Here is a 27,483-nt window from a genome sequence, read left to right as displayed (position 1 = left end):
AAATCAGAGGAGCAAAGAAAAAAGTTTACAGGCATATATGCATGCAAATGAGTATGAGAACATGGGGGCTCCTAACACCTACCTCTCAAGCAAAGCCTTGAACATGGACATAAGAAGAGACATTATTCTACAGGCAGTGAGAAGCTATGGACAGTGTCTGAGTAGCAAAGAAACCTGACTAGGTATGTATTTTAAGAAAATGGTCACAGCATGGTGGACAGTTGGGAAATAAAGTGGTGGCAGGCAAATAAATATATTGGCAGAGAATTGTGATAGTCTATAGGTCTGAGTTGATGAGAGCCTGAATGAGGGAGTAAAGAGGTTTTAAAAACTGGGTGAGGACCATGGAAGGAGAGAGAAGGAAAAGCTCACACAAAATTACAACAAAAAGCACTCTGTGGGCAAAGGGCAAGCAGATTATAATGACTCTTGACTCACTGTCACACATATTCTCAAGAACATTCCGATCTCCTTGAGAAAAAGTCCCAAAAATCAACAAGAGAAAGAATAAACTTCTAGTTACATGCTAGAGAACTACTTACGGTTGACAGGCCACTTGCTAGACTGTGGGTGTTTGCAGAAAACCGGGAGGACACTAAGTCATTAACACCTTCCTCGGTCTCTTCCAAGGAGTCCTTCCAAGGAAGGAGGAGAAAATCAGTGGATCACTTTTTTAAAAAACTACTTGAAAAACCCGATACAAATATCTAGAAATCATCCTATCCTGAGGTTTTTCTCTCTTGCTATCCACTCAACCTGAATTATGCCATCAGACGAGTGGGGTCTCCTTCTTAGTGGTGTTTGCTTTACAAAAAGAATGTGAAATTTGGAATCACATAGACCTGGGTGTTCGATTTCTACCTCCCTGGTCTCTAAGCTTTGGGCAATGTACTTAAATTATTTTTTAATTTTAAAAAAAGGTGTCTGTGCATGTATGCGTGCACGTGTGTGCATGCATACTGTCAAGATGGGGAAACAGATCTTAAAAATCTGACAGAGTAAACTATTTCAGACACTGGATTCTTGTCCAAAATGCCAGATTCTAATTTCTTCTCTTTCATGATAGAGTGGCTTCCCCTGCCTATCCCTCTGTTGGTTATTTAACCAATACATTTTTATAGTAACAAATGTCAAGCAATAGAGATAAATAGAAATCAAACTTAGATCTCTAACTACTAAGTTAATGACCAAATTTCAAAGTTCTAGGATATGTACACACACATGCCTACATATGCAACCACACATATACGGAATATATCATGCGTGTTTTTTTTTTTAAAAGAACACCTTTCTTTTTTGCTTCTCCTTTCCTCTCTTTGTTTCCTCTCACCCCAGGTTAAATCAACATTTTACATATAGATTCCATGCATTTCTCATTTATGTGAAAAATCATACAAAATTCTGCACACACAAATCTGGACAGGCATCATAAGAATTTCTTTTAACCTGTTTTATAAATTGAGATTATTCTATATATTTAATTCTGTGCTTTGGAGTAAAAATTAATTTTATTATAAAATATGACACACATAGAAAGGTGCGTAAAATAAAAATGGACAGCATCACAGTATAAAGTAATCAAGTAGAAGCCCCCTTTGTGTTCTGTCCATATCACCAACCCTTTTCTCCCCCATCTTTGAAATAAAATCTTAACTCTTATGGTAATCACATCTTTGCTTTTCTGTATACTTTTACTACCTAAGCATACATTCCTAAACAATACGATTTTGTTTTGCCTGTTTTTGAATTTTAAGTAAATGAAATTAAATGTTATATTCTTTTGTGTTTTGCCTCTTTGTCTCAACATGATAGTCTTTTAAGAGTCATCCAAATTGTTTCATATTATTGTAGTTTGTTCATTTTTATTCATTATTCAGTGGTACGCTATCTTACACTTGATTTATCCATTCTTCTGTTGCTGAATATTTGGGCTGTTTCCAGATTTTTTTCTATCATTAGTAAAGCTGCTATGAATATCTTTTAGTATATACCCTGAGGCAGAGAAACACAAGCTTCCCTTTGGCGGAATTGGCACGCCACAAGGAGTGCATATCTCCACAGGGTTACCAGTAACTATTTTAAGATAATGTCAAGCAATTGGAAGTAATTGTACCAATTTATAGTCTAGCCAGCAACATAGAAGAGTGCTCTCTGCTCCATATCCTTGCCTCCCAAAGGTTAGTATTGTCAGATTTTTTTTTTCACTTTTGCTAATCCAGTAGATGTTTATGTGAAAATTAGTAAGGGGAAGCCTCTCTGAAATGGAGTTGGGAGGTTTCAGCATGGGAAGCTCTCATACCCTACCACTCACAGTCAATTGCAAATACAACAGGAAGAGATGAACTTGACCTTATGTAGACTTGACCTTATATATGGATATTACTCTACTATTCCAGCTGGAGGTAGGGTCACTCTTCCCATCCCCCAGGGTAACAGCTTAGCCAATGTGAAGCCATCACATTTTGAACTCCCAGTTTCCTCATGGACTTAAAGTTCATAAAAGCTTTCCCAACTTACCCCTTTGCTCCTTAAGAAAGCATGACTCTCCTTTGTTCCCCAGCCTTGCCTATGGTTTTGCCATGGCTTGTTGGTCCCAGATTGCAATTTTTTCATTCCTGAATAAACCCATCTTTTTCTGGTAAAATCAAAGTTTCTATTTTTAAGGTTAATATTTAATATCCTCATGATTCTTTTAGATTTATTTATTCATTCACGAGAGACACACACACACACAGAGAGAGGCAGAGACATAGGAAGAGGGAGAAGCAAGCTCCATGCAGGGAGCCCAATGCAGAACTCGATCCCGGGACTCCAGGATCACACCCTGAGACAAAGGCAGACGCTTTAACCACTTAGCCACCCAGGCGTCCCAATATCCTCATGATTTTAATTTTTGTTTCTCTTATTACTTATCTGAGTACCTTTTTCTGATCATTGACTAGCCTAATTTCCTGGTGTGTGAAGTACTTTTTCAAAACTTGCTTATTTTTATATTGATACATTTGCCTTTTTTCACTGCTGGGCTCACAAGATGAGCTCAAGTAACTTGACCTAGAAAGTAAGAATGTGCTCAAAACAAAACAAAAATTAACAGAACCTAAAATAAAAATGACAAAGGAAACCAACTCACAGTGATAGATGTTAAAAGGCCATAGAAACCAAATGAAATAGCTTCTCAGGGAGAAGCAGCCTTTTCTGCTGACCAGGGAGCACAATGTGGGGTTTGATCCCAGGACCCAGAGATCTTGACCTGAGCCAAAGCAGATGCTTAACTGACTGAGCCACCCAGGTGCCCCTTGTCTTTTCATTTTTATAATGATGTCTTTGAGATATAACAATTTTAACTTTGATAAAATTTGTCGTTTTTTTGTTGAATGTATCATGCATCATACATTTGGGGTAACACCTAAGAATTCTTTGCCTAACTCAAGGTCATAAAGATTTTCTTCTAGGTTTCATTTTAGAAATTTTACAGTTTTAGTTCTTACATTTAGAGATGTAATGCATTTTGAGTTAGTCTTTATTCATGGTGTGTGGTAATAATCAACGTTTTTTGGGTTTAGGGGTTTTTTATGGCATATAGATATCCAATTGTCCTGTCATGGCTTGCTGAAAAGGTTCTTTCCTCATTGAACTGCCAAACCTCAACTGATTGAAAATATAAGGGCTTATTTCTGGACTCTCAATTATATTCTTTTGATTGCCTGTGTTTATGCCAATACCACACTGTACTGATGACAATAGTCATATAGAAAGCTTTGAAATCTACTAGAGAAAGTCTTCCAACTTTGCTCTTCAAAATTTATTTTCTTATTCCAGATCCTCTGAATTTCCATATAAATTTTAGAATCAGTATGTCAATTTCCACAAGAGCCTGCGTAGATTTTAAATAGGGTTTGTGTTGAGTTTATAGATTCATTTGGAGAGAATATTGAATCTTCTAATTCATGCACATATTATGTCTATTTATTGAGATCTTTAACTCAGCAATACTTCTCTAAATTTTAATACACACATCTGTCTTACAGTTTTTGACAATTTTATTCCTAAGTATTTTATTCTTTTTCATGCTATTATTAATGGAATTATATTCTTAATTTCATTTCAGATAATTTATTGCTGATATGCAGAAATACAGGTGATTTTTATATATTGATCTTATATCTTGTAACCTTGGTGAACTTGCTTATTAGTTATAGTAATATTTTTCTAGATTACTTAGGATCTTTCACATACAAAATCATATCAACTGCACATAAAGAAGGTATTGTTTCTTTCTTTCCAATGAGATGCCCTCCTTTCCTTTGTCTTGTCTTCTCCTTTTTTTCTTTTCTAATTTATTTTCTTTTTCCCCTTCCTTACTGCATTAGCTAGAATTTCCTGTAAAATGCTGAACAGAAGTGATGAAGGTGATAACCCTTGTGCCTTGTTCCTATATTAGGGGGAAAGCATTTTCTTTTCTTTTCTTTCTTGCCGTTATATATGATGTAAGCTGTAAGAATTTTGTAGATGCCCTTTATTAGACTAAGAAAGTTCACTCCTATTTTTTTAGAATATTATAGATATTGAATTTTGTCAAATGCTTTTTCTGCATCTATTGAGATGGTGTGGTTACTGCCTTTTATTATACTGACATGCTGTATTACAGTAATTATTTTTGAATGCTGAATCAACCTTGCATCCATAGGATAAATCCCACTCAGTTATGGCATGTGGTTTTTTTTTTGAGATTTTATTTATTCATGAGAGAGAGAGAGAGAGAGAGAGAGAGAGGCAGAGACACAGGCAGAGGGAAAAGCAGGCCCCATGCAGGGAGCCTGATGTGGGACTTGATCCCAGGACCCCAGTATCATGCCCTGGGCCAAAGGCATGCACTAAACCGCTGAGCCACCCAGGGATTCCCAGCATGCAGTCTTTTTGTTACTGGACTTATTTTTCTAATACTTTATAAAGGGTTTTTCCATCTGTATTCTTAATGGATATTATTCTTTAGTTTTCTTGCAATGTCTTTCTCTAGCTTTGGTGTCAGGAAAATACTGGCTTCACAAAACGAGTTGGGAAGTAATTTTCTGAGAAATCTTATGAAGAATTGATATTATTTCCTTTTAAAATATGTGATAGATTTCATCAATGAAGCAATTTATTCCTCAGTATTTCTTTAGGGGAAGATTTTAAATTACTAATTCAATATCCTTTGTTTTTAGATTGATTTATTTGAGAGAGAGAGAGAGAGAGAGAGAGCATGGAAGTGTGGTAGGGGCAGAGGGAAAGACAATCTCCAGCAGACTCCCTGCCCAGCATGGAGCCTAGTGCACAGCTCAATATCACGACCCTGAGCTCATGACCTGAGCTGAAATCAAGAGTCAGATGCTTAACCAAATGAGCCATCCAGACACCCAGTCTAACTCAATATATTTTTTAAGTATAATTAACATACACTGATATATTAGTTTAAGGTATATGATATAATGACTCAAAAATTCCATGTTTCTCAATGTTCAGCATGTTAAGTGTACTCTTAATCTCCTTTATTTTATCCATCCCCCAATCTCTATCTGCTTTGGCAATCACCGGTTTGTTCTCTGTATTTATAGATCTAATTCTGCTTTTTGTTTATTCTTTTTTTGGTTTCACATATAAGTGAAATCATATGGTATTTGTATTTCTTGAACATATTTCATGTAAAATTATATGCTCTAAGTTCTACCATGTTGTTGCAAATGGCAAGAATTTATTCCTTTTTATTGCTGACTACTGTTCCATTGTATATATATACCACATTTTCTTTATGTACTCATCTATGGATGGACACTTAGACTGCTTCAATATCTTGACTATTGCAAATAATGCAGCAATAAATATAGGAGTGCATATATCTTTTCAAATTAATGTTTTTGTTTTATACCCTGTAGTGGAATTACTAGATTATATAGTAATTCTATTTGTAATTTTTTGAGGACCTGTCATACTGTTTTCCATAAAGGCTTCATCAATTTGCATTCCCACCAACAGTGGGAATGAGGGTTCCTTTTTCTCCACATCCTCAGCAACACTGGTTATTTCTTGCTTTTTGAATCTAGCCATTCTGACAGGTGTGAAGTGATAGCTCATTGTGGTTTTAATTTGCATTTCCCTGATGATTAGTGATGTTGAGCATCTTTTCAAGTGTCTGTTGGCAACCTGTACGTCTTCTTTGGAAAAATGTTTATTAAGGTCCTCTGTTCACTGTTTAATTGGATTGTTTTTTCCCCCAGTGTTGAGTTGTATAACTTCTTTATATATTTTGGATATTAACCCCTTCATGGATAAATCATTTGCAAATATCTTCTATTATTCAACAGGTTGCCTTTTTTTGTTGTTGATGGTTTCTTTTGTGGGACAAAAGCTTATTTTGGTGGAGTCCCAAGTTTAATTTTGCTTTTGTTTCCCTTGCATGAGGAGACACATCTAGAAAAATGTTTCTACAGCTGATGTGAAAAAATTACTGTTTTTTTTTTTTTGCTAGAAGTTTTATGGTTTCAGGTCACACATTTAGGTTTTTTCATCCACTTTGAGTTTATTGTTTCATGTGCTGTAAGGAAGTAGTCCAGTTTCATTCTTTTGCATGTTGTTGTCCAGTTTTCCCAGCATCATTTGTTCGAAAGACTGTCTTTTACCTCTGCACATTCTTGCCTCCTTTGTAATAGATTGACCATGTAAGCATGGGTTTATTTCTGGACTCTATATTCTGTTCCATTGATTTCTGTGTCTATTTTTGTGCCACTACCATACTGTTTTGATGATTAGAGCTTTATAGTACATCTTGAAATCTGGAGTTGTGATACCTTCAGCTTTGTTCTTCTTTTTCAAGATTGCTTTGGCTACTCGGGGTCTTGGGTGGTTCCAATATGAATTTTAGGATTATTTGTTCTAGTTCTGTGAAAAATGTTGTTGGTATTTTGATAGTGATTGCATTAAATCTATAGATTGCTTTGGGTAGTATGAACATTTTACAATATTTGTTCTTCTAACCCATGAGTGCAGAATATCTTTCCATTAGCTTATGTCCTCTTCAGATTCTTTCATCACTGTTTATATAAGTATTCAGAGTATAGATCTTTTACTTCCTTGGTTAAGTTTATTCTAGGTATTTTATTCTTTTTGGTGTAACTGTAAATGGGATCATTTTATTAATTTCTTTTTTGCTACTTATTAGTGTACAGAAATGCAACAGATTTCTGTGTACTAATTTTCAATCCTGTGACTTTACTGAATTCATTTATCAGTTCTAGTAGTTTTTTGGTGGAGTCTTTAGGGTTTTCTATACACAGTATCATGTCATCTGCAAATGGTGAAAGTTTTACTTCTTCCTTACCAATTTAGATACCTTCTGTTTATGTTGCCTGATTACTGTGGTGAGGACTTCCAGTACTATGTTGAATAAAAGTGGTGAGAGTGGACATGCTTGTCTTCTTCATGACCTTAGAGGAAAAGCTCTCAAGCTGATGTTAGCTCTAAGTTTTTTCATATATGGCCTTTATGTTGAGAAATGTTCCCTCTAACCCCCCCTTAGTTCAGAGTGTTTATTATGAATGGATATTGTACTTTGTCAGATGCTTTTTCTATATCTACTGAGATGATCATACTTTTTCCTTTCTCTTGTAAATACAATGCATCATGTTAACTGATTTGCGAATATTAAACCACCCTTGCATCCCTGGAATAAATCCCACTTGATAGTGGTGAATAATTTTTTAAATGTATTGGTGGATTTAGTTTACTAATATTTTTTGAAGATTTCTGCATCTATGTTCAACAGAGATATTGGCTTACAGTTTTCTTTCTTCATCGTGTTTTTATCTGGTTTTGGTATCAGCATAATGCTGGCCTTGTAGAATGAATATGAAAGTTTTCTTCCTCCTCTATTTTTTTGGAAATTTTGAGATGAATAAGTATTAACTCTTTTTTAACTATATGGTAGAACTCACCTGTGAAGCCATCTGGTCCTGGACTTTTGTTTGATGGGAGTTTTTTGATCACTGATTCAATTTCATTGCTACTAACTGGTCTGTTCAAATCTTCTATTTCTTCCTGATACTGTTTTGGTGTTAAAGTCCTTTCACTTTTGTTTCTCTAAAAAACTCTTTATATATTTTTCAATTCTGAGTAACTTTGCTGGGTATTCTTAGTTGTAGGGTTTTTTTTCTCCTTTCAGCACTTCTCCTTTCAGCACTCCTATCATGCCACTCCCTTCTGACTTGGAAAGTTTCTGATAAAAAACTCAGGTGATAGCCTGAGATGGAGTTTCCCTTGTATGTAACTATTTTCTCTTGCTGCTTTTAAAATTCTCTATCAGTATTTTTTGCCATTTTATTATGTGTCTTGATGTGGGCCTCCTTGGGTTGATTTGTTTGGAGACTCTTTGTGCCTTTTGGATTTGGATGCTTGTTGCCTTACCCAGATTGGGGAAGCTTTCAGCTATTATTTTTTAAAGTAAATTTCCTGCCCCCTTTTCTCTTTTTCTTCTGGGATCCCTGCAATGTAAATGTTATTATGCTTAATGATAGTGCTGAGTTCCCATATTTATTCTATGGGAATAGAATATTCCATTATGCTATTTATTCTCATTTTGTATTATTCTTTTTTTCTTTTTGCTGTTCAGCTTGGTTGCTTTCTATTACTGTCTTCCAGATTGTTGATTTGTTTTTCTTCTTATTGTAATCTGCTGTTGATTCCCTCTAGTGCATTTTTAATTTCAGTTATTGAGTTCTCTAGGATCAGGAATAGTTTAGTAACATTGGAATTAGCTGTTCTTGAGAGGCTGAACATAAGTAAGCTTTGAAACCAATCTATCTTATTGCCTTCCCCCCTGGTTTCTGTGGTAGACTTAAAAATACTTCCTAGGTTTCTTTACTATAGTAAATAACATTGAGTTTTAGAACTAAGTTTCCTGGCTTGCTTTAGAAAATTACATTAATGTCATTTAACATTTGTGTTATATTTTTCTTCCAAGGAGTTCAAATTGCATTATAGCAATTACTGAAATTAGAATCAAGATGTTAGAACTGGAAGAAACCTTAAAAAATATCTAACTCAAATTTCTCATTTCATAATTAAACATTAGTTAATTAAACATTAGTTTTTTCATAATTTAGTTTCAGTTAAGAAGATAGTTTATTAGAGGTTATTTGAGATGTAGAAATGTTCATATAAACTATATAGTCAGCTAAGTCTAGTAATAGTTGGTTTAGGAAATCTTGGGATCTTTCATTTTCCAGGTTTAGATTAAATGATGTTAAGCCAGGAATGGAAATTCCCAACAGGTATATTTTTAGTGAAAATTTTCACTCATTAACCTGAATACCAGTTAACTTTTCTAAATAATTCTTTTAAAAAAAGATTTTATTTATTTATTTATGAGAAACAGAGAGAGAGGTAGAGACACAAGCGGAGGGAGAAGCAAGCTCCGTGGAGGGAGCCCAATGTGGGACTCAATCCTGAGTCTCCAGGATCATGCCCTGGGCCGAAGGTGGCGCTAAACTGCTGAGCCACCCAGGCTGCCCTAAATCATTCTTTAGTTGTTTTTATATGCTGACTGTAAAGACTGATTAGGAACAGATTATCATATATCTTCAATTTATTTTCACCTAAAAAGTGGAAAGGATTAGAACAAGACTGGGCTCTTTCCTCATGATCATCAGACTTTCTTCCACATCCAACTTACCAAGTCTTTGTCTAAAGCCCCAGGGACAGACTTGCTTCTTATGTTTACAGTATTATCTAAGTCTTCTGGAAATGATCCACTCAAATCTAACTCAGATCGACTCCGATCTGGAGGAAGGAAGAGAAAAGGAGAGATATGAATCAGTTTGTCAGAAGACTTCAGTTTTCATTGCAAATGTTTTATTTTTATTCCCATTCTTTCTAGGCACAGGGCACAGAGTGTTATGAAAGTAACAGAGTCAGTAACTTCATGCTGTTTATACTAATGTACTTTTTAACAGTATTTTGAAATCTTCTTGGATTGCATTACCAACACTGATGTGTTCATTTCACCTTCAATTAAAGGAAGTTGAATGTTCTATGTAAAATGCAAATTTTTAAGCTGTGTAAGGCTCCTGTTTTTCTGAGAATTCACTGTTTTCATATCTGACATAAAATGCTATTAAATGATATAGCAAGTTTCTTTCATACAAAAAGGGAGTGGCTATAGGTAAACTGAGAGGAAGTTCTATTTCTTTAGGCACCAAAACATTCTTTCATCAGAGGAACACCTTGCTTTTAAAAATATAATTTAAAGCACGATGCACAACTCAGTAATGAAATGGTAAATTAAATAATTAAATAATGAAGAAGTGCTTAGGACAGTCTCTGACACAGAGTATATACTCAGTAAATAGGAGCTGTTGATTAGAAGTAGTAGAAATACAAGCTATGAGATAGGCATCTATGCTAGTTTGAAATTTTTCTTTTAATGAGAGAATCAATCTTGTAGTCCTGAACAAAATGCAATGACAACCACATATATTTAGAAAATGCTTTGGAAGCTTCCTGACTAGGAAAGACTCCTCAACTCAGCACAAAGAATCCAGCCTTGGGGTTTATGCAAATATCATCATTAGGTAACAACTTTCTCATGTTGAGGATTTTGTCATGATTTTAATTCTACACAGGGGACACAAACTTAACTATGGCCAATTTCTCTAAAGAATTTTCTTATTCATAGGTAATAAAATTACAGCATACATAATACCTGCTTCCCAGGGTTGTTATGATCAAGAAGCAAAATATATGCCATATTTGAAAGTACCATACAAATGAAAAGGGTTGTTATTAATACCTTAACGCTGCTTTAACTAACTTTTTATTTAAACCACAGGATAATTAATGACCACCGTATCAGATGAACTATCATTTCCTTGAATTCTGGGAAAGTGTCTTTATCTTTCCATCAAATGAACCAATTTTATTTCCTACACTCCTATACTGACATTTGGTGTAGCTCTGAAACTTGGCAGTGATGACTGACAAGTATATACACTTAATAAATGGATTTTGCATGAATGCAAGAGACTCAGGGCATCACCTGCGTCCACATTTAGGCTTTTCTTCTGGAATGGGCCTACCATCATGGATCAAGGAACAGACGATTATTTTCTAAAGCATAAAAATCCAGTTCATGTCACACAAGGCAGTGAATTTCAAATGATTTAGTAATTTTTTTAAGAAAAAAAGAGTAATCATGCTGTAAATACCCACCTGAAGAGAGGGAGATTTCAGACACTGCTATGGAAGGTGTACCAGAAATGTTTCTGCGATGACTTTTTGTGAGGTCCTCATATGTGCTTTCAATGGCAGCCAAATCCATGGAATTTTCAAAACCATGTTCCTTCTCACAAAGCAAAAATGAAAAAACACATTATAATGACTGTAAATTACTTTAAAAGCCTCTCATATGAATATGTTTCAGTAATAACCATATTTATGTTGTATTCTTCTTTAGGAGGGGCTAGTTGACATCTGTGGGAGGCGTCCTCATCAGGAGTCCATGTAACTCTAAAACTTACTATCTATAATTGCTCTATAAAATCTATACCAAGAGGCTTGTTAATTTGCACAAAAGTTGTTCAAAATAATTTTTCATTCACAAAATTGTGAGTGTTCTAAAAATGATTAGCAAGAAAGTTACAGGTACCTTCTTACATGAACTATATATAAGAATCTGGCTAGCATGACATCCCCAGAGTAATACTCAAGCTTAGTATCTGTTTGGTCCTATGTTTGTCCCCACTCTCAATATCCTATTTCTTCAACCGCCCCTTACCTCTTCCACCCCCGTTTAACAGGAGACCATGACCCACAATCCAGGTTAACACATGGCTTGGTAGGGCCCTCAGGATACTGCCCCAGACTTAGGGCAGAGTCTGTTCTGACTTCTCAGTGCCTCTGTCATACTCTGGCTACTAAATATTTTGAATATCATTCCCTGTTAGGTTGCCAAGAAGTAAGGGTAATCATCAACTATCCATGGACTTTTCTGGCTTTTGAACACTACTGCTTGCTGAGCTTAGTATAAATATTTATGAAATTTTAAATCTGCCTTTTACCTTATAAGCAAGTACAATTCAGACTATACGTATTGAAAGGAATCTTATATTATTATTCAATCTGTCTGAATGCCTTTTGGCTTTTCCTTAAAAATATTTATAGAATCTGACTGTTCATAGCTTCTGCTTTTTTTTTATGTTCATGATTTATTTTTCTGAAGTCACATTAGAGGAAGAGTTGATATTTTAGATAAATATTTAGTTTTTATATTCATTATTTGGATAATGACTATTTTTATTGAAGTATAGTTGACATACAATATTAATTTCAGATAGATAACACAGTGATTCGACAATTGTATACATTATGCAACGCTCACCACAGTAAGTGTAGTCACCATCTGTCACCACCATACAATGTTATCGACTATATTCCCTATCCTCTATTTTTCATCTCCGTGACTTATTTATTTTACAAATGGAAGTTTGGACCTCTTAATCTCCTTCATCTACTTCACCTATCACCTCATTCTCCTCTCCTCTGGCAACCATTAGTCTGTTCTCTCTATATTTGAGTCTGTTTCTGGTTTTGTCCCAGTGTTTTCATTTATTTTGATTTTTAAGACTCCATATATGAGTGAGATTATATGGTATTTATCTTTCTCTGTCTGACTTACTTCCCTTAGTGTAATATCCTCTAAGTCCCTCCGTGTTGTCACAAATGGCATGATCTCATTCTTTTTTTTTTTATGGCTGAGCTATATTCTAGTGTGTGTGTGTGTGTGTGTGTGTGTGTGTGTGTGTATCACATCTTCTTTATCCATTCACCTATCAGTGGACATTGGGGTTGCTTCCATATCTTGGCCGTTGTAAATAATGCTACAGTATACAAAGGGGTGCAGATATCTTTTTGGATTAGTGTTTTCATTTTCTTTGGGTAAATACTCCATAGTGGAATTACTGGATCAAATGGTATTTCTATTTTTAATTTTTTTGAGAAACCTCCAGAATGTTTTCCAGAGTGGTTGCACTGATTTTCATTCCTACCAACAGTGCACAGGATTCACAACCTCCACTTCTATCTCCTTGTTCCAAAGCCTAGTTTCTCACCAGCAGTAAGACAATGACATCCTAACTGGCCTCCTGGCTTTTCCACTTGTTCCCCTAAAGCTGCTTCTCAGCACAACCTCCAGATCCTATATAAAGAGAAGTCACATCCTCTGCCCATTTAAAAAACTGGATTATTTGGGTTTTGGGGTGCTGAGTTGTGTAAGTCCTTTATATATTTTGGATTAAGGAGCGCACTTATCATGATGAGCACTGGGTGATGTATGGAAGTGTTGAATCACTATATTGTATATCTCAAACTAATATAATGCTAATATAATACTGTATGTTAACAATACTGGAATTTTAAAAAACTTAATAAAAACAAAAAAATTACAAATAAGAGAAGCCATATCATGTCACTCCTCTGCTCAAAGCCCTCCAACTGTCCTCACCTCATTCCAACTAAAGGTCAAAATGCGTACAGTGGCCTGGTCCTGTGACCTCTCTGAGTTCATTTCCTGGTACCCCTCCCTTTTCTTCACTACAACAGCCATGCTGGCCTTCTTGTTCTTTCTTCCAGTAGGCACATCCCCACTTCAGTCTTAGCACCGGCTGTTTCTCCAAGGCATCAAAACTATTTTAGACACTGGCTGAACAAGTACACTGGCCATTCAAGATGGAGGCCGGCCTTCCCTGCATGTGTGCCTGCTGAAAGTCGGTGCTGTCCCTGCCTGAAGGGGTACCATGCTACAGACTCCTGCATGCCTAATTCCTTCACTTACTTCAAGTCTCTGCCTGACCAGGGCCAAGATTTCTTAAATCTAGATGTGAGCCATACATATCGAGTTTCTTGCTGAACCAAAAAATCTAGATGCTCATTCATTCCCAAGAATAACTTCCACATTCCATAAATATTTTAGGTATAATGCAGTTTAAGTCTCTATTATATGTTGATCCCTAGGTTTAGCAGGCATGGAGAAAGGAAAACCATTAAAAAGTTTCAAGACTCTACTATTCCTGACTTAAATCAGTCTGGAAAATGTTTAGTGCAGTTGACTTAATGAATATCTTGACAAACAAGGTGAAGGATCAAAAGTGCAGACTTCTAAACATTATTTATATATTTTTTAAACCATATATAAACCCACTGCTCCCTTTCCTTCACACTTCTGGGTTCCCATCAGGAGGTAAGGATGCAGGAGGTTTGATCCTGACGAAGAGGTTTCTACAATTAAATGGCATAAACAACATGCTCCGAGGTATAGAGAACTCAAACCCAACCAGGCCATGATGGTGAGGTCAAGTCTCAGAAGCTGGGTGTGCCCTTTCACATCTGTGCACTTACTCTAATGCTGACTGAGGCCATACTGCGCGTGCTTGGGGCTGGTGACCTCTGAGGGACTGGGGTCACACCGCTGCTCCGGGTGCTCTTCGGGGTTGTGGGGCCAGCTTCTTGGTCATTAAGATCTGATGAACCAGTGCTTCCCCTAAATGAGAAAGAATATTCTGACTTCAGCATGCTCAGCAACTACCATGTTGCTTTCATCCTCAAAGACTCACTAGGCTCAAGCTCATTTGTCTGACTCCAGGGTTTTTGCAATTGAGCTTTGCCCTACCTTGCCAGGTTTATTTCCCACTGCTCACCAGCATTCTCCCAGCCCAATCCGGTTCCTTGTTGTCCTCTCAACTCACCACACTCGCGGCTCATGTTCCTGCTTCTACCCCTAAGGTTTTTGCTCACATTCTCTCCACTTAACAAACTCTATTTGTCATTTCCTGTTTATGCAAGTTTTCCCCATCCTTCAAGGCCTGGAAGTCCAGCCTCCCCCATCAGGACTTCCCTGTCCTTTGCAAGCCTTATATATGACCTCTGCTCTGCTCAGTTCTTACCGACTTACAGTCTTTGCTAAACTGTGAGGCCCTCGACTACAGGATGTCTTATTTGGCTCTGCAAGTGATCCACAAACGTGGGCCTTGCTGCCTCTTTCAACCTGACCTCTTTGGGGACAGAGTTCATGACACATTTGCCATGATATCTCTACCACCTTCATAATGCTTTGGTGCAAAGGAGGCACTCAGTACATATTTAATCAAAGAGTGGAAATTATGTTGTATTGCTCTGTGTTGTTTCAGTGTCTGACTCATGGACTCATTTAATAAATGCAACATAAAAATACTGACATTTGGTAAATGGGCTTGACTCACTTTGTTTGCTAAAACTGATTCAATCCCATTCAATAATGATTAATAAAAAAATAGTTCCTGCCCTTCAGGTGAACACCATTATCTTATTACATGGAGTTTCATTAAGTCAGTATAAGTTTTGACAAATTAGAGTTTAAGAGACGTGTTTGTTCTATTTTATTTTTTATCCTTGCTGAGTACAAAATACATTAAGTGGTAGAATAGAAGCTTTTGTGAATTGCACTCTCTTATTTTCTATTTAATAAGTTATAAGTGCATCTATGATATACATTTTACTGTTTAAAGCCTAGCAGTGATAGTTCATAGTGATTAGAACTTGCAGTTGAGCTGATCAAAGAAGATATGCAAAAGAACAGAGGAAGTGTGTTTTGTTTTTCTAAAAAGAATGTCTGACTGTTCACATGCCATTACTAGAAGACAAATCTGGCAGGACAAAGAATTGGCATTGACTAGGGCAGCTATCAACTACAGTTCAAAAGCTTTTCAAGGTTGTGCACCAGAAAAGTCACCAGAATCAAATAAAATATGCCCCGACTTAATACAACTGGCTACCACCACCCTCCCTAAGTATGCAAATAAAAGCTATATTTGTTGAGTATTTTCTAGGTGTTTGACACTTTCCATTCCCTAATATACTTAAAAAAAGACACCAACAGTCTTATTTTAAAGATGAGAAAACTGAGTCTTGGAGAGGTTAAATAATCATTCCATATATGCACACATGTGTACATGTACACACACAATACAGACCACCACTACCACTACCACGCTCTCACCCAGTTAGTACATAATAAAGTTAGGATAGAAACCGAGAATTGCCTGCCTACCCAAAGCCTATGCTTATTCTGGTTTCTCATGTTGCTTATTCATCATTTCACCAAGATCAAATTGATATAACCAGGCAAGTTCTACATTGATAGAAGGAGCTATCAGGCAGAAAATAATCCAAGGATCAGAGAGCTGGAAGTCAGTTTCTTGGAATCTGATTCAGAGAACTAAAAATTCTCTAGGTAGCATTCATTTGATACTACACACAGTCTCTGGCTTCTTCTTCTAGAGATGGCACTCTGAATGAAATACAGATTTCTCAGGAGGGGTCTGAGACTGTGTGCCTTTGATTCTGACAACAAGAGAATAAAGTTTTGTGATTAAATAAGTTGATATAATTTGAAATTCTAAGTGCCTTGATAAATTTTCTGAGCCCTCCTACCTCAGGTGCTACACTTCTACACTTGACAACAGTTAACAACCCAAGTGATTTTGTTCATCTCCGAAGTCCTACTTAGAAAGGCCTTAGAGACCTACCCAGTAACTCTGTGCTGTGACAGTAGGTTCTCTACTCTCAGGACAATGTTACTATAGAAATCTATCTCCCTACTATTTTAGGTAAAGTCTCCTTGAAAAAGAAAGGCTGGACATGAATCTTGCAGAAATGAGCCAAGAAGTTATGATACAAAGAGACTCATGTAGATCTATCCACTTGTGCCTATCCTGAAGGTGCTCCTTGACCCAAGTGGTTTTGAAAAAGTTCCCATCATGGATTAGTTTTGCTAGAACCAAAAGTCCTATTTATGTAGAAGCTCTGGCAGAAGTTGATTGATTGTGGTGATGACATTCAAGAGGCATAAAACATTCAAGAAAAAATTTCTTATGATTATAAGTCAACTACTGGAAATTGTTGCCAGAATCATTATCTCAAAAATGACATATAACTTCACATTTGTCCCTGACATTTACTGCGAGCTTCTCAAAAATATTTTTCTCTCAGTTGGTTGTTTCAGTTGATTAGACTAAAAAAGTTCTAGTCTAATGAGGCAGGATATCACAAATTTTTGGGTGCCAACTCTATTAGATGCTATATGAAATATGACATAAAATATATAAATCTTTGCCACTTAAATAGAAAGAGGATAAAGGCTTCCTCAAGTCTAAATGCAAGAAGTTTAAAGTTCAATTAAGAAAGAGCTATTTTGGGGCAGCCCTGGTGGCCCAGTGGTTTAGTGCCGCCTTCAGCCCAGGGTGTGATCCTGGAGACCTGGGATTGAGTCCCACGTTGGGCTCCCTGCATGGAGCCTGCTTCTCCCTCTGCCTGTGTCTCTGCCTCTCTCTCTCTCTCTCTCTCTGTCTTTCATGAATAAATAAATAAAATCTTTTTTTAAAAAAAGAAAGAGCTGTTTTTTGGGCAGAGGACCAGAATCGACATCTTCCCAAAGAAGGCATAGAGATGGCCACCAGACACTATCTGGTGTCACTATCACTAATGATAATGGCTCACTATCACTAATCATCGGGGAGATGCAAATCAAAACCACACTAAGTTCTCAACTCACACATGTCAAAATGGCTAGAACCAAAAAGACAAGAAATAATAAGAGTTGAAGAGGATGTGGAGAAAAAGGGAGTACTCATGTACTATTGGTGAAATGTAAATTGGTGCAGCCACTGTGGAAAAGAGTGTGGAGGTTCCTCAAAAGAGGAATATATTTTTCCTGTTCTCATAGGGCCCAAAGTGTGGGGATACCACACTGGCTGGGAAGCTTGGATATCCCAGGTTACTTGAATACACATTTCCTAGAGTAGGAAACAGTCTCATTTACTTTAGCTTATGAAATATACTTTAGCTTTCCATTTTGTTATTTCTAATTTCATGCTGGCCCCTAATCAGGATAATGGCTTTCTAGATATATCTATTTTTACTTGCTAATTTATTTTTTTAAAGATTTTATTTATTTGAAAGAGGGAGAGAGGGAGGGAAAGAGAGAGTGAGTATGAGCAATCATGAGTGGGGAGAGTGGCAGAGGGAGAGGGACTTGGCAGACTGACCTGCCGAGTATGGGGCCTGATGCACGGCTCAAACCCAGGACCCTGAGATCATGACCCACACAGAAGTTAGATACCTAACCAACTTAGCCACCCAGGTGCCCCTAGATATATCCATTTTTTGATAAAGGATCTAAGGATAGGGGAGAGAGACTATAATTTAATGAGTTGCCTGTGTGGATTGCATAACAGTCTCCCAGGAGTTGTAGTCTGGAAAGCATTTCCCAGGATACAACCTTCCAAGAGTGGGCTGACAATGTTGAGTCTATGCCTGCATGGTTAAATGAGTACTCCCCAAAGGAAGATCAACCAAAAGGCAGCATTAATCTGAGAGATGCTAACACTCACCGGGACAATGTGGCTAGTGCATAGCATGACACAGAGACTGCATGATATTTCTTCTGTGGTTTATGTGCTCTCCTAACTTTTTTTTAGTTATATTAGATCTGAAACGGGTATACAAGAAAAGCAAGGGAGGTGGTAGTTAGAAAGTGAGGTGATCCCATTAAATGGGAAAGAGATGTTAAAAATGAAAAAGGAAAGAGAAAAAAGCTGAACACAGTTCAACTTTCCAGTCTTCAGTGATCCCAAAACGCTTTGTCTTTGTCAACAGTCTTATGTGAGATGAGTGGTCCTCATCCCTGACTTCACATCAGAGACACTGGGGGAGCTTTTAAAAACCCCCATACCCAGACTACATCCACGACTAATCGCATCAGACTCTGGGCATGGGATCTAGGCCCATAGGATCAATATGTTCTAATGATATTTCCATCCCCCAGTGACTCCTATATGTAGCCACGGCTGAGAAACACTGGGCTAAACTGGATTCATTTAAATTTACTGATCGCAGACATCTCTCCACCTGTAACCTCTCCCCTCTCATACCACTACTTCTTAAGCCCAGTGTTCGCAACAAGAGAGCTGAACTGTCCTCAAGACTTTGCCTGTAAGAAAGGGAAGGACACCTTCTGTGTGGAGAGTGAATGTGTTGTACCTGGACTCAGCAAACTATAGCCCATGGACTGAATTGGGCCCACCACCTGTTTTTTTTTTCTACCACCTGTTTTTATACAGCTTGTGAGCCAAGAGTGGTTTTTACATTTTTAATTAATCAAAAAAGAGTATTTTGTGAAACGTGAAAATTAGATGAAATTCAAATTTCAGTGCCCATAAATAAAGTTTCATCATAACGCCAGCATGCCCATGCATTTACGTACTGCCTACAGCTGCTTTCATACTCCAACAGCAGAGCTGAGTAGTTGAGACAGAGACTACATGACCCACAAAGGTAAAAATATTAACTATCTGTATGTCTGCAGAAAGTCTATTGACCCCTGAGAGTGTTGCCCAAGCACACAGACATACAACACACAGATATGGGTATCTTCATTTAAAAAATGAACTCTTTGGAGAGGTCAACACATCCTAAAAGAATGAATTCCAGGTATTGGGTGCACGTGTGTCTATATGTGCATATATGTATGTGCGTTTTATTCTTAGGCACAGGTGAACCATCCTAGGAGCTTTTCAATGCAGAATTAGGGAAGCAGAGAAATGAGGAAAAAGCAGAAAGTCATCAGGAAGCTTCTCTTACTGCAGTTTGCTCTGAAGTCACTGGCTTTCTGTGGCTTAATTACACATACTTTCCTTCCTTTTCCTTTTTGGAGAAAGGACAAAAATAATACAGTGTGGTGGGCGCTCAATGACATTTTGTTTAATGAATCTTAGTGTTAATTATATAAAGAACCTTTAGAATTTGATTTACTAAAACAAAGGGCGATTTGTTTGGTGGTTTGAAAATGTGCAGTGTTTCCTTAAAGGACCTGTTTTAAAACTCTAAAATAGAGGAGACAGTCGCCATGAGGGAAAGACTCTGAGTGCGTATGAAGAAAAAGAATAGGTAAAATTCCCAGTCTGATAATATTTTGGTTTCTTGCCATCACAATAGAATCTTGATCCTGTGTCTTCTTCCTAAATAATGGATGGAAGCCAGATGGAAGAGAGAGGCCAGCACCCATGAAAAATTTGTGGTGAAATGGAAGTCAGGAGCAAGAAGAAAGCCAAGTGCCTTCCTCTACGGATGCCAAGGAAAGCAAGTGTCTAGCAGAACTTAGCTTTCAGTAACTAAATGGAACAGGTCTGTACTCTGTACTTAATAGCTTGCATTTGCTAAACTCCTGTTATACCTGGGATGCTACATTGCTTGTAAGAAAAAGGTCAGGAAGCCTGGGTGGCTCAGTGGTTGAGCGTCTGCCATTGGCTCCGGTCATGATCCCGGGGTCCTGGGATTGAGTCCTGTATCAGGTTCCCCCCCGGGACCCTGCTTCTCCCTCTGCCTGTATTTCTGCTTCTCTCTGTGTGTCTCTCATAAATAAATAAACAAAATCTTAAAAAAAGAAAAAAAGGAAAAGGTCATCCAGGTACCCAAAGCCATCCATGTCTCAGTCCAACTTAGCTCTTCATTTCATCTTGTGTATACCACACTTTAATTTTTACACTCTAAACACCCTGAACTGCTTATTCCAGGACATGCAACATTGCTTTATGCCTCTTTTCCTTTGTGCTTGCCCTCTGTTTCATTCTTATCTTTGTTAACCTGGCCAAGTCCTCCTCATCCCTTAAAACTGCTTAGAGGTCAACTTCATGAGGCCTCCCTGAATCCTCTGAAAGGATAAATACCTCCCTCTGGTTTTCCCATAGCACACAGAACATCTTTTTAACATGATACAATATTGTCTTGAAATGATATGATTGTCCCAATCTTCCCTGAAAAATTGGAAGTTCATGAAGCAGTAGGACAGTATCAGCATCTAAACACTGCCACATTTAATTACCATTTGGAGTATGGTACTAGGTCAATGATATGGATAGAACTGTGTTAAATTTATTTGTATAAATAAAATTCATAGGTGAGCGAGTCATATACCTCTACCCCTCAGTGAAAAAGAGAGGTCATTATTGTATCTTAGCTACCCTGAGAAAGTACATATCGCACAGTACACCTGAATGAAAAAAAAAATATTATGCTGGAGGAAGGCAATGTGTTAAATTTAGTTCCTAGAAACAGAACATGTTAGGGCAGTGAATCTTTGAGAAATGAACAGAGAAATAGATAGGGTAGCAAGGAGGTGTCTTTGGGCTTATAATCATTTGACACAAGGATGAGGCAAGTCAAGAACCCAGCTGTAATGCAGCCCAAATATCATATCAAGAGTCTGGCTAAACTACCAGGTCTCTATAACTCCTCACATTACTGTCATTATAAAAAGGAAAGTCACATGTATATAAAGTAAACACAAATCAGGGATGGAGTGACCAGTGATCTGACAAACTGCGCCTTTGGGAGGGATGCCGTAGCAGAAGGCAGTGCCGCTGCTCATTTCCCCTCAGCCCTCACCTCTACCCACAGAATCCTGTTTACTGCGAACACCCACAACTCTATGCCTGAGAACTTTTTTTGGATCACATAGCATGGAGTGCCTATGCGCAGAACAAGTCAGCAGTATCAGGGAGTTAGTGCCCTAGAATTAGCCCTCAACCAGTCATGAATGCAGAGCTGGTGTATAAATACCCCAGATTCCCAGTCTCCCAACTGGATAATTCTCAGGTGTGTTGTACGCTGTTTCCTACAGTTGTCCACTGAGATTGAACTCTGGATGCCCCCTCTTTAATGGCTTAATGACACCCTCTTTGTGGCTTCCTTCCTTTCCCTGGATCACTTCCCCACTCTCCTTGGGTTTCTAAGACCACAACTTAAATAAATGACTTGCTCTCGAATCCTTATTTCAGGGTCTGTTGTGGGGGGAACCCACATCAAGGTAGGTGTGAATGGTGGGCAAAGGATGAGAAAAAAAGGATGGCTGTGAGGTATAAATAGAAGTTTCTAGCTGAAGACATGTTTGGCAACTCTAGACCTCATTTTACTCCCACTGATATGGTTGGTCACAGTCTAAGTAAATATTCTTGTGAATCTGACATGCTCGCCATATTCTCCAATGTGATGACAGAAGTGCTGCTAAGAAACACAGCATCATCCTTAATCCACTGAAATTCTGTTCAGTAAAAACTTTTAACTTCAAAGTTCCATTTTCCCTTTGTTTTTTAGGGGACATTGTTGATGTCCTACCCAGATCCCCTCAGATCACTTGCACGCCTATCTCTTGCTTCTGAGTGCTTGTCTGCTAATGACTTACACCCATGGTCTTCAGAGATTTGCCCTTTAGACCTGGAGCTAGGGGCCTAGATATGCTTTAAAGTGTGTTCCCCCTGGCCCCCTGGTAGAGTTGTCAAATAAAATACAGAATTCCCAGTTAAATTTGAACTTCTGATAAACAATGAATAATTTTTAGTATAAAAATATACTTACGTTTATATAGTATATAATGAAAATAATATTTCATGGGTGTCAACTTTTTAAAAAGCTGTTTATCTGAAATTCAGATTTACCTGGACATCCATCCTGTATCTGTATTTACTAATCTGGAAACCCTATCCAGGGGAATCCACAGTCAATGACTAATTGGTATAGGAGTACAATGGTCCAGCTCCTCAAAATGGAAAAATTCAGAGACACACTTTATTATCCAGAATCCTTTGCAGGATCAAGCTGAGTTCTCCAATTCAGACCTCATGTGAGATAGTACAATGCTTGGGTTCTTTCCCTTCCTTATCTGCTTCTCTTACTCCTGTACTCCTTTCTCCTGGAATCATTGCATTAAGAAACCCCTCACTTATGATTCCTTGTCTGAGGGTTTGTTTCTGGGTGAGCATGACTCACAAATCATACGACACTGTCAATTCATCACAATGTAAAAGGGATTAGGTATCACTGCCCTGAAGAACATTCTGCTCATTAACTATAGCTTACATGTGTATTCTTTGGGAAAAAAAAGTCTCCTCTACCTCACTTGTCAAGGCCCTAGAAACAGGTGAAGAACCAGCTGCCATGCTCTTCTGGGAGGCTGCTGGGCCTTGCCTAAGCCATTTGTACTTTTCCCTGCTTTCCAACTACTGAAAAGAAAGTCAACTAGGCATCTGGTAAAACATCATTTCCATTCTGGTTTGATAGGAGTTTTAAACAAGAATGCTCAAGGCCAGCTGCTCCAGGAAAAGGGCAGTGAACCATGAGGAAATATGCATTGTGGAGGAGACAGGGGAATTTCATTGCTAAGCTGGGTCAGGTACTAGACCAAAGAGACTGGGCTCTTAGAATCTCTTAAGGGAAATTTGCTGTTCCATATTCTAAAATGGGTTACAGAGGAGAATGAGGTTTTTCTTGCAAAATCTAAGGAGAACAGAAAGTCTGCCAGTTTTACTACTTGGCTTGCAGAATTACTGCAGCCTCAAGCAAACAAAAAAAGAGCTAACGTCTTTGGTGATGAGAGTTAAGAAAAGATGGGCTACTTCCTGCCCAACTTTCCAAGGAATAATTTTGGGATGATGTAACTCATCTCACTGTGGCAGTCCATTAATGAGTCATCATTTTGATAAATGCTCATTCTAGGAAAAGAACATTTTGCTCTACTGATCTCCCAAACAGATTTTTTTCCTCTTTCTTAATGGGAAAACATTGTTTTTGGCATGCTTGAACCAAAGCATCCCTGACTACTATCATCTGATCTTCTATAAGCCATTTCAGGTACTTAAAATTTAAAAGATAAAGTCTGCTTTACCTCCTTTCAGTTTACAACAAGAACAAGAAAATCCTAGATTAATAAGCCAGTGTTTGGTGAAACATGTCCATATGGCTTTATAACTTAATGATTACTTATACCCCGCAGTAGATAACATATGAGAAATAAACCCAGGCAGATGGATTTTGGAAGAACAGCAAAAGCCCTGTGATACTGGAGACCATGCCCCTTATTCTCGTTAAGCAACCATAAGACTAATTAATTTAAAATGGAATTATCTGTTTGTTGGGTCAGGAGATTTTCTTAAAAAATGTTTTAACAAGAATTCCATCTTTCTTCTTTTTATATGTATTGTCCCTCTTAAATGCTAGCCTGAAGTCTTTGCCAACATAGCTCATCCATGGAGTCCCCAAAAGGCTGAGCAAAAATAGCAACACTAAGCTAGTTGTTTATCATCTCTAAACAATTTGGAGCACTGAGAGTCAGGAGTTCAACAACCAAAAACAAAAATGAGATTTTTATATAAAGATTCTGTGGAACTTGGCACGGGGCTACCCCAACGTAAGTCAAAGGAAACTATCTCAAGGACATAAGCAACCAAAGTTTTATTTTCTTATCACAAAGGAAATATATTTATTTTTTGAAAATTTGAAAAATACTGAATATAGTGATGATCTTTTGATAGTGGATGATAAATGATTTGTTTTCTGCTCCCTTATTTTTTTGCTGTGTGGTTTTACATAAAGTGTACTACTTTGCAGCAACGTTACAGAGAAAAAGGGAACAGGTACGGAGAGTCACCATGGGGGGGGAAATGAATAGTCAGGAGAGGGTCCTCTCTAGGGGAATTTGCTGTTTCATATTCTAAAATGAATTGCAGGAGAGAATTTGATTCTGCTTGTATAACCTGAGGAAGTGTTGCTACCTGGCTCTGCAGACTTACTGCAGCTCCAAGAAAACAAAAAGGAGTTAATGTTTGGACCAAGCAGTGAAACCTGAGGGTAGAGGTTTTTTCTCATCATGGTCTTTGGTAATACATTCAGCATGAAAATAAGCCTTGACTTACATCCCAACAGGATAAAGAAAGTCAAGTGTGATATGAAATGACTATGCTCTTGGCTACATTTCCTTCTTGCTTTTCTTGACAAGGTGATAACTCTGTGCATAGGAGATTTGCACTTGGCCCCATTGATAATGAGTTAGATGAGGTGGAACTAGAAAGAAGTGGAATTTATGGAAAATCTGGAGCAATTCAAGGGATGAAATTATTAATAATTTTTTAAAAAGCTGCAAGGAATATCTATAGTGCTTGGAGGTTGTTTTTTTTTTTTTTAGAAGCTTCAACAGAAAAAAAAATCAATGAGAAGTATTTCTTCTCTCTGTACCCCTCCATTTGAACTATAGCCCTAAACCCCAAAACATCAAGTCTCAGCCCTATTGGTAACACAGATGATTCTGATAGCTGTAATTCCAGAAGGTTAAATGCGTTCCATTTCAGTTAAAAACTACTCTCCTGGCTTTTCATGTTATGTCAAGTGTTCTCCAAGAGGTAACACTTTACAGGTACCTAGAAGCAGTCTTTGAATGGAAATACATCAACTTTCTTCTCAGGCTATACCACTGCCCAATCTGTATGTGTCTTACCTGTCTAAACCAGGGACTGACTTTAAACTCCGAAAGTTCTGGCTGTCTAAGTCCAAGCTGTAGCTCCGCCCGCTTTCAGTTTTCGGAGTTATGATTTCTCCTCTGGTTGCTGATCTGAACTTGCTAAGAAGAAATCTGAAATTATATGAATATGTATATACTTAAAAGTAACAGAAGAGAGAAAGCATTTTAAAATTTCACTTCAAGAATGCCATTTCTTAAAAAAATGAATACCATTTCTAGTATTTTCAACATTAAGTAATTCTTCAATAAAGTGGCCTCGGGGCTGAGAGGTTCTGGGGAGCTCCCAGTGCCTCTGCAGTAACTGTCAAGGGTGATGGTAGAGCAAGTTACAACATTCTCCTGCGGTCATACCACTTGCTGGCAAGCCAGGCCTCTGTCCCCTCTAGGAAGCAGATCATCAACTTTGGAACTCCCCACTGTCACCTGAGAATGGAGAAGCAGTGCCCAAATTGAGCCTATATGCAGGGATGCTAAGAACAGGGAGCCTGAGCTCACCTTCCTCAGAGAATGGAGCTAAAATGATCCCCTGGGACAAACCAAGGTGGTCAGTTATTAGACTACAGCTCCATGAGAGCAGCAACTCTGCCCAACTTGTTTCCTGCCAGGTCCCCTAACCCTACAGTGAAGCCTAGCATATATTAGAACCCAATCAATTCTTGTGGAATAAATGACTAGATCCATGAGGTGGACGCCATCTTTCTATCTTCTGTGACATTTCTCCCTGTGGGAGTGAAGTTTGAACAATGAAGTGTCTCATGTAGGAGGAAATCTGACTACATTCCCATTTTACTAAATTATTTAGAACTTGAGCAAAAATAGCTTTTCAGGAACTGAGACCTGAGTCATGATCCAGGCTACTGAATGTCCAAGGCATGGAGGTTTCCAAATATACCTTAACAGAGAACCAAAGCCATATTCTTTTTGTGATAGCATTGGGAGAAACCAGTTCATTTACCTCATATGCTAGTTTTCTAGGTGGGAGGGGGGTAGGATATATTCCAAAGATACTGGGACAATCTTAATAGAAGCTGCTAAGATGTCTGTTTCAAAGATATATGAAGAGTGTCTTGTCAAAGTGTCAGAAGCTTCCATCTAACCAGAAAATTGCAGTTTTTGGTGAGAACAGCATTTAATATAATGTCAATCTGTGCTGCTCTGAGAACCCCCTTGTACACGGCCCATACTTCAACATCCATACTTCAACTTTTACTTCCTCCATGTGGCATCACTCTTCCACATCTTTCGCTATTCCAAACACCTGCCCATCTTTCAATGTCCTCATCTAGTCATGTTTACAATTTTTTTGAAGATTTTATTTATTCATGAGAGACACAGAGAGAGAGGCAAAGACATAGGAAGAGGGAGAAACAGGCTCCCTGATGGGGGACTCGATCCTGGGATCCGGAATCACCATCTGAGCTGAAGGCAGATGCTCAACAGCTGAGCCATCCAGGCGCCCTCACACTTAAACTTTGATGTCTTTCCCCATGGTCCCTGAGACCTCCTAATATTGATGATCTAAGCCCCTTATTTAATAATTATTTATTGCCTGATGATATTCCTTGTAGTTAATTAATACCTTATCTTAGTTCAGAAAGCGTTTCAGGTAGCTCATATTGTCATCTTACACTTTCCTAAAATTCTTCTATACATATTAACTTTTCAGGTGTGCACCTTTTCCACCCAACCAGCAGTTACATTCCTTGAAAATGGAGCTGTCAGACCTCAGTTTTGAGTTCCCACAAGGCTCATTCCAGCAGTATGACTGTTTTCAATTCGGAGGTATACAATTTATTGTCTCTCAGATCCAAGTTCATTATTCTGTAGCCTACGCAGTGAAGCCTGGGCTAGGGTCTGCACACTACAGCTCCCACAAGCACTGGTGGGCTCAGAGTTACTCGTTCAATCAAGCCAATGATTGTTTTCGACGAGCCAGGCACCATGCTGGAGGCTGTAGCACAAAAAGAAAAAACAAAAAACTCACCAAGCAAACAAAAAAACCCAAAAAACCAAAACCAAAAACCAAAAGCCACAGGTCCAGCATTAAGGGAGCTTACAATTACGTGTGTGCTGGGGCC

At 37.9% G+C, this 27,483-nt stretch overlaps 1 protein-coding gene across 20 annotated transcripts in view; it reads right to left on the bottom strand.

Moving 5' to 3' along the window:
• SYTL5 (synaptotagmin like 5) overlaps window positions 1-27,483 on the bottom strand; it is a 232,873-nt gene that overhangs the window by 30,316 nt on the left and 175,074 nt on the right. For 12 of the 20 annotated variants that reach the window (XM_072744795.1, XM_072744802.1, XM_072744791.1 and 9 more), the window contains exons 6-10: window positions 25,382-25,516; window positions 14,422-14,563; window positions 11,239-11,371; window positions 9,704-9,810; window positions 543-635 (exon numbers count right to left, since the gene is read on the bottom strand). In XM_072744795.1, the coding sequence (XP_072600896.1) occupies window positions 543-635; window positions 9,704-9,810; window positions 11,239-11,371; window positions 14,422-14,563; window positions 25,382-25,516 (610 nt within the window). The remainder of the gene's footprint in view (window positions 1-542; window positions 636-9,703; window positions 9,811-11,238; window positions 11,372-14,421; window positions 14,564-25,381; window positions 25,517-27,483) is intronic. The other 8 variants (XM_072744807.1, XM_072744798.1, XM_072744806.1 and 5 more) reach the window with 1 other exon arrangement.

This window comes from Vulpes vulpes, chromosome X (genome assembly GCF_048418805.1).
Source record: "Vulpes vulpes isolate BD-2025 chromosome X, VulVul3, whole genome shotgun sequence".
Taxonomy (NCBI): domain Eukaryota; kingdom Metazoa; phylum Chordata; class Mammalia; order Carnivora; family Canidae; genus Vulpes; species Vulpes vulpes.
This window is presented reverse-complemented; position numbering and strand designations above follow the sequence as displayed.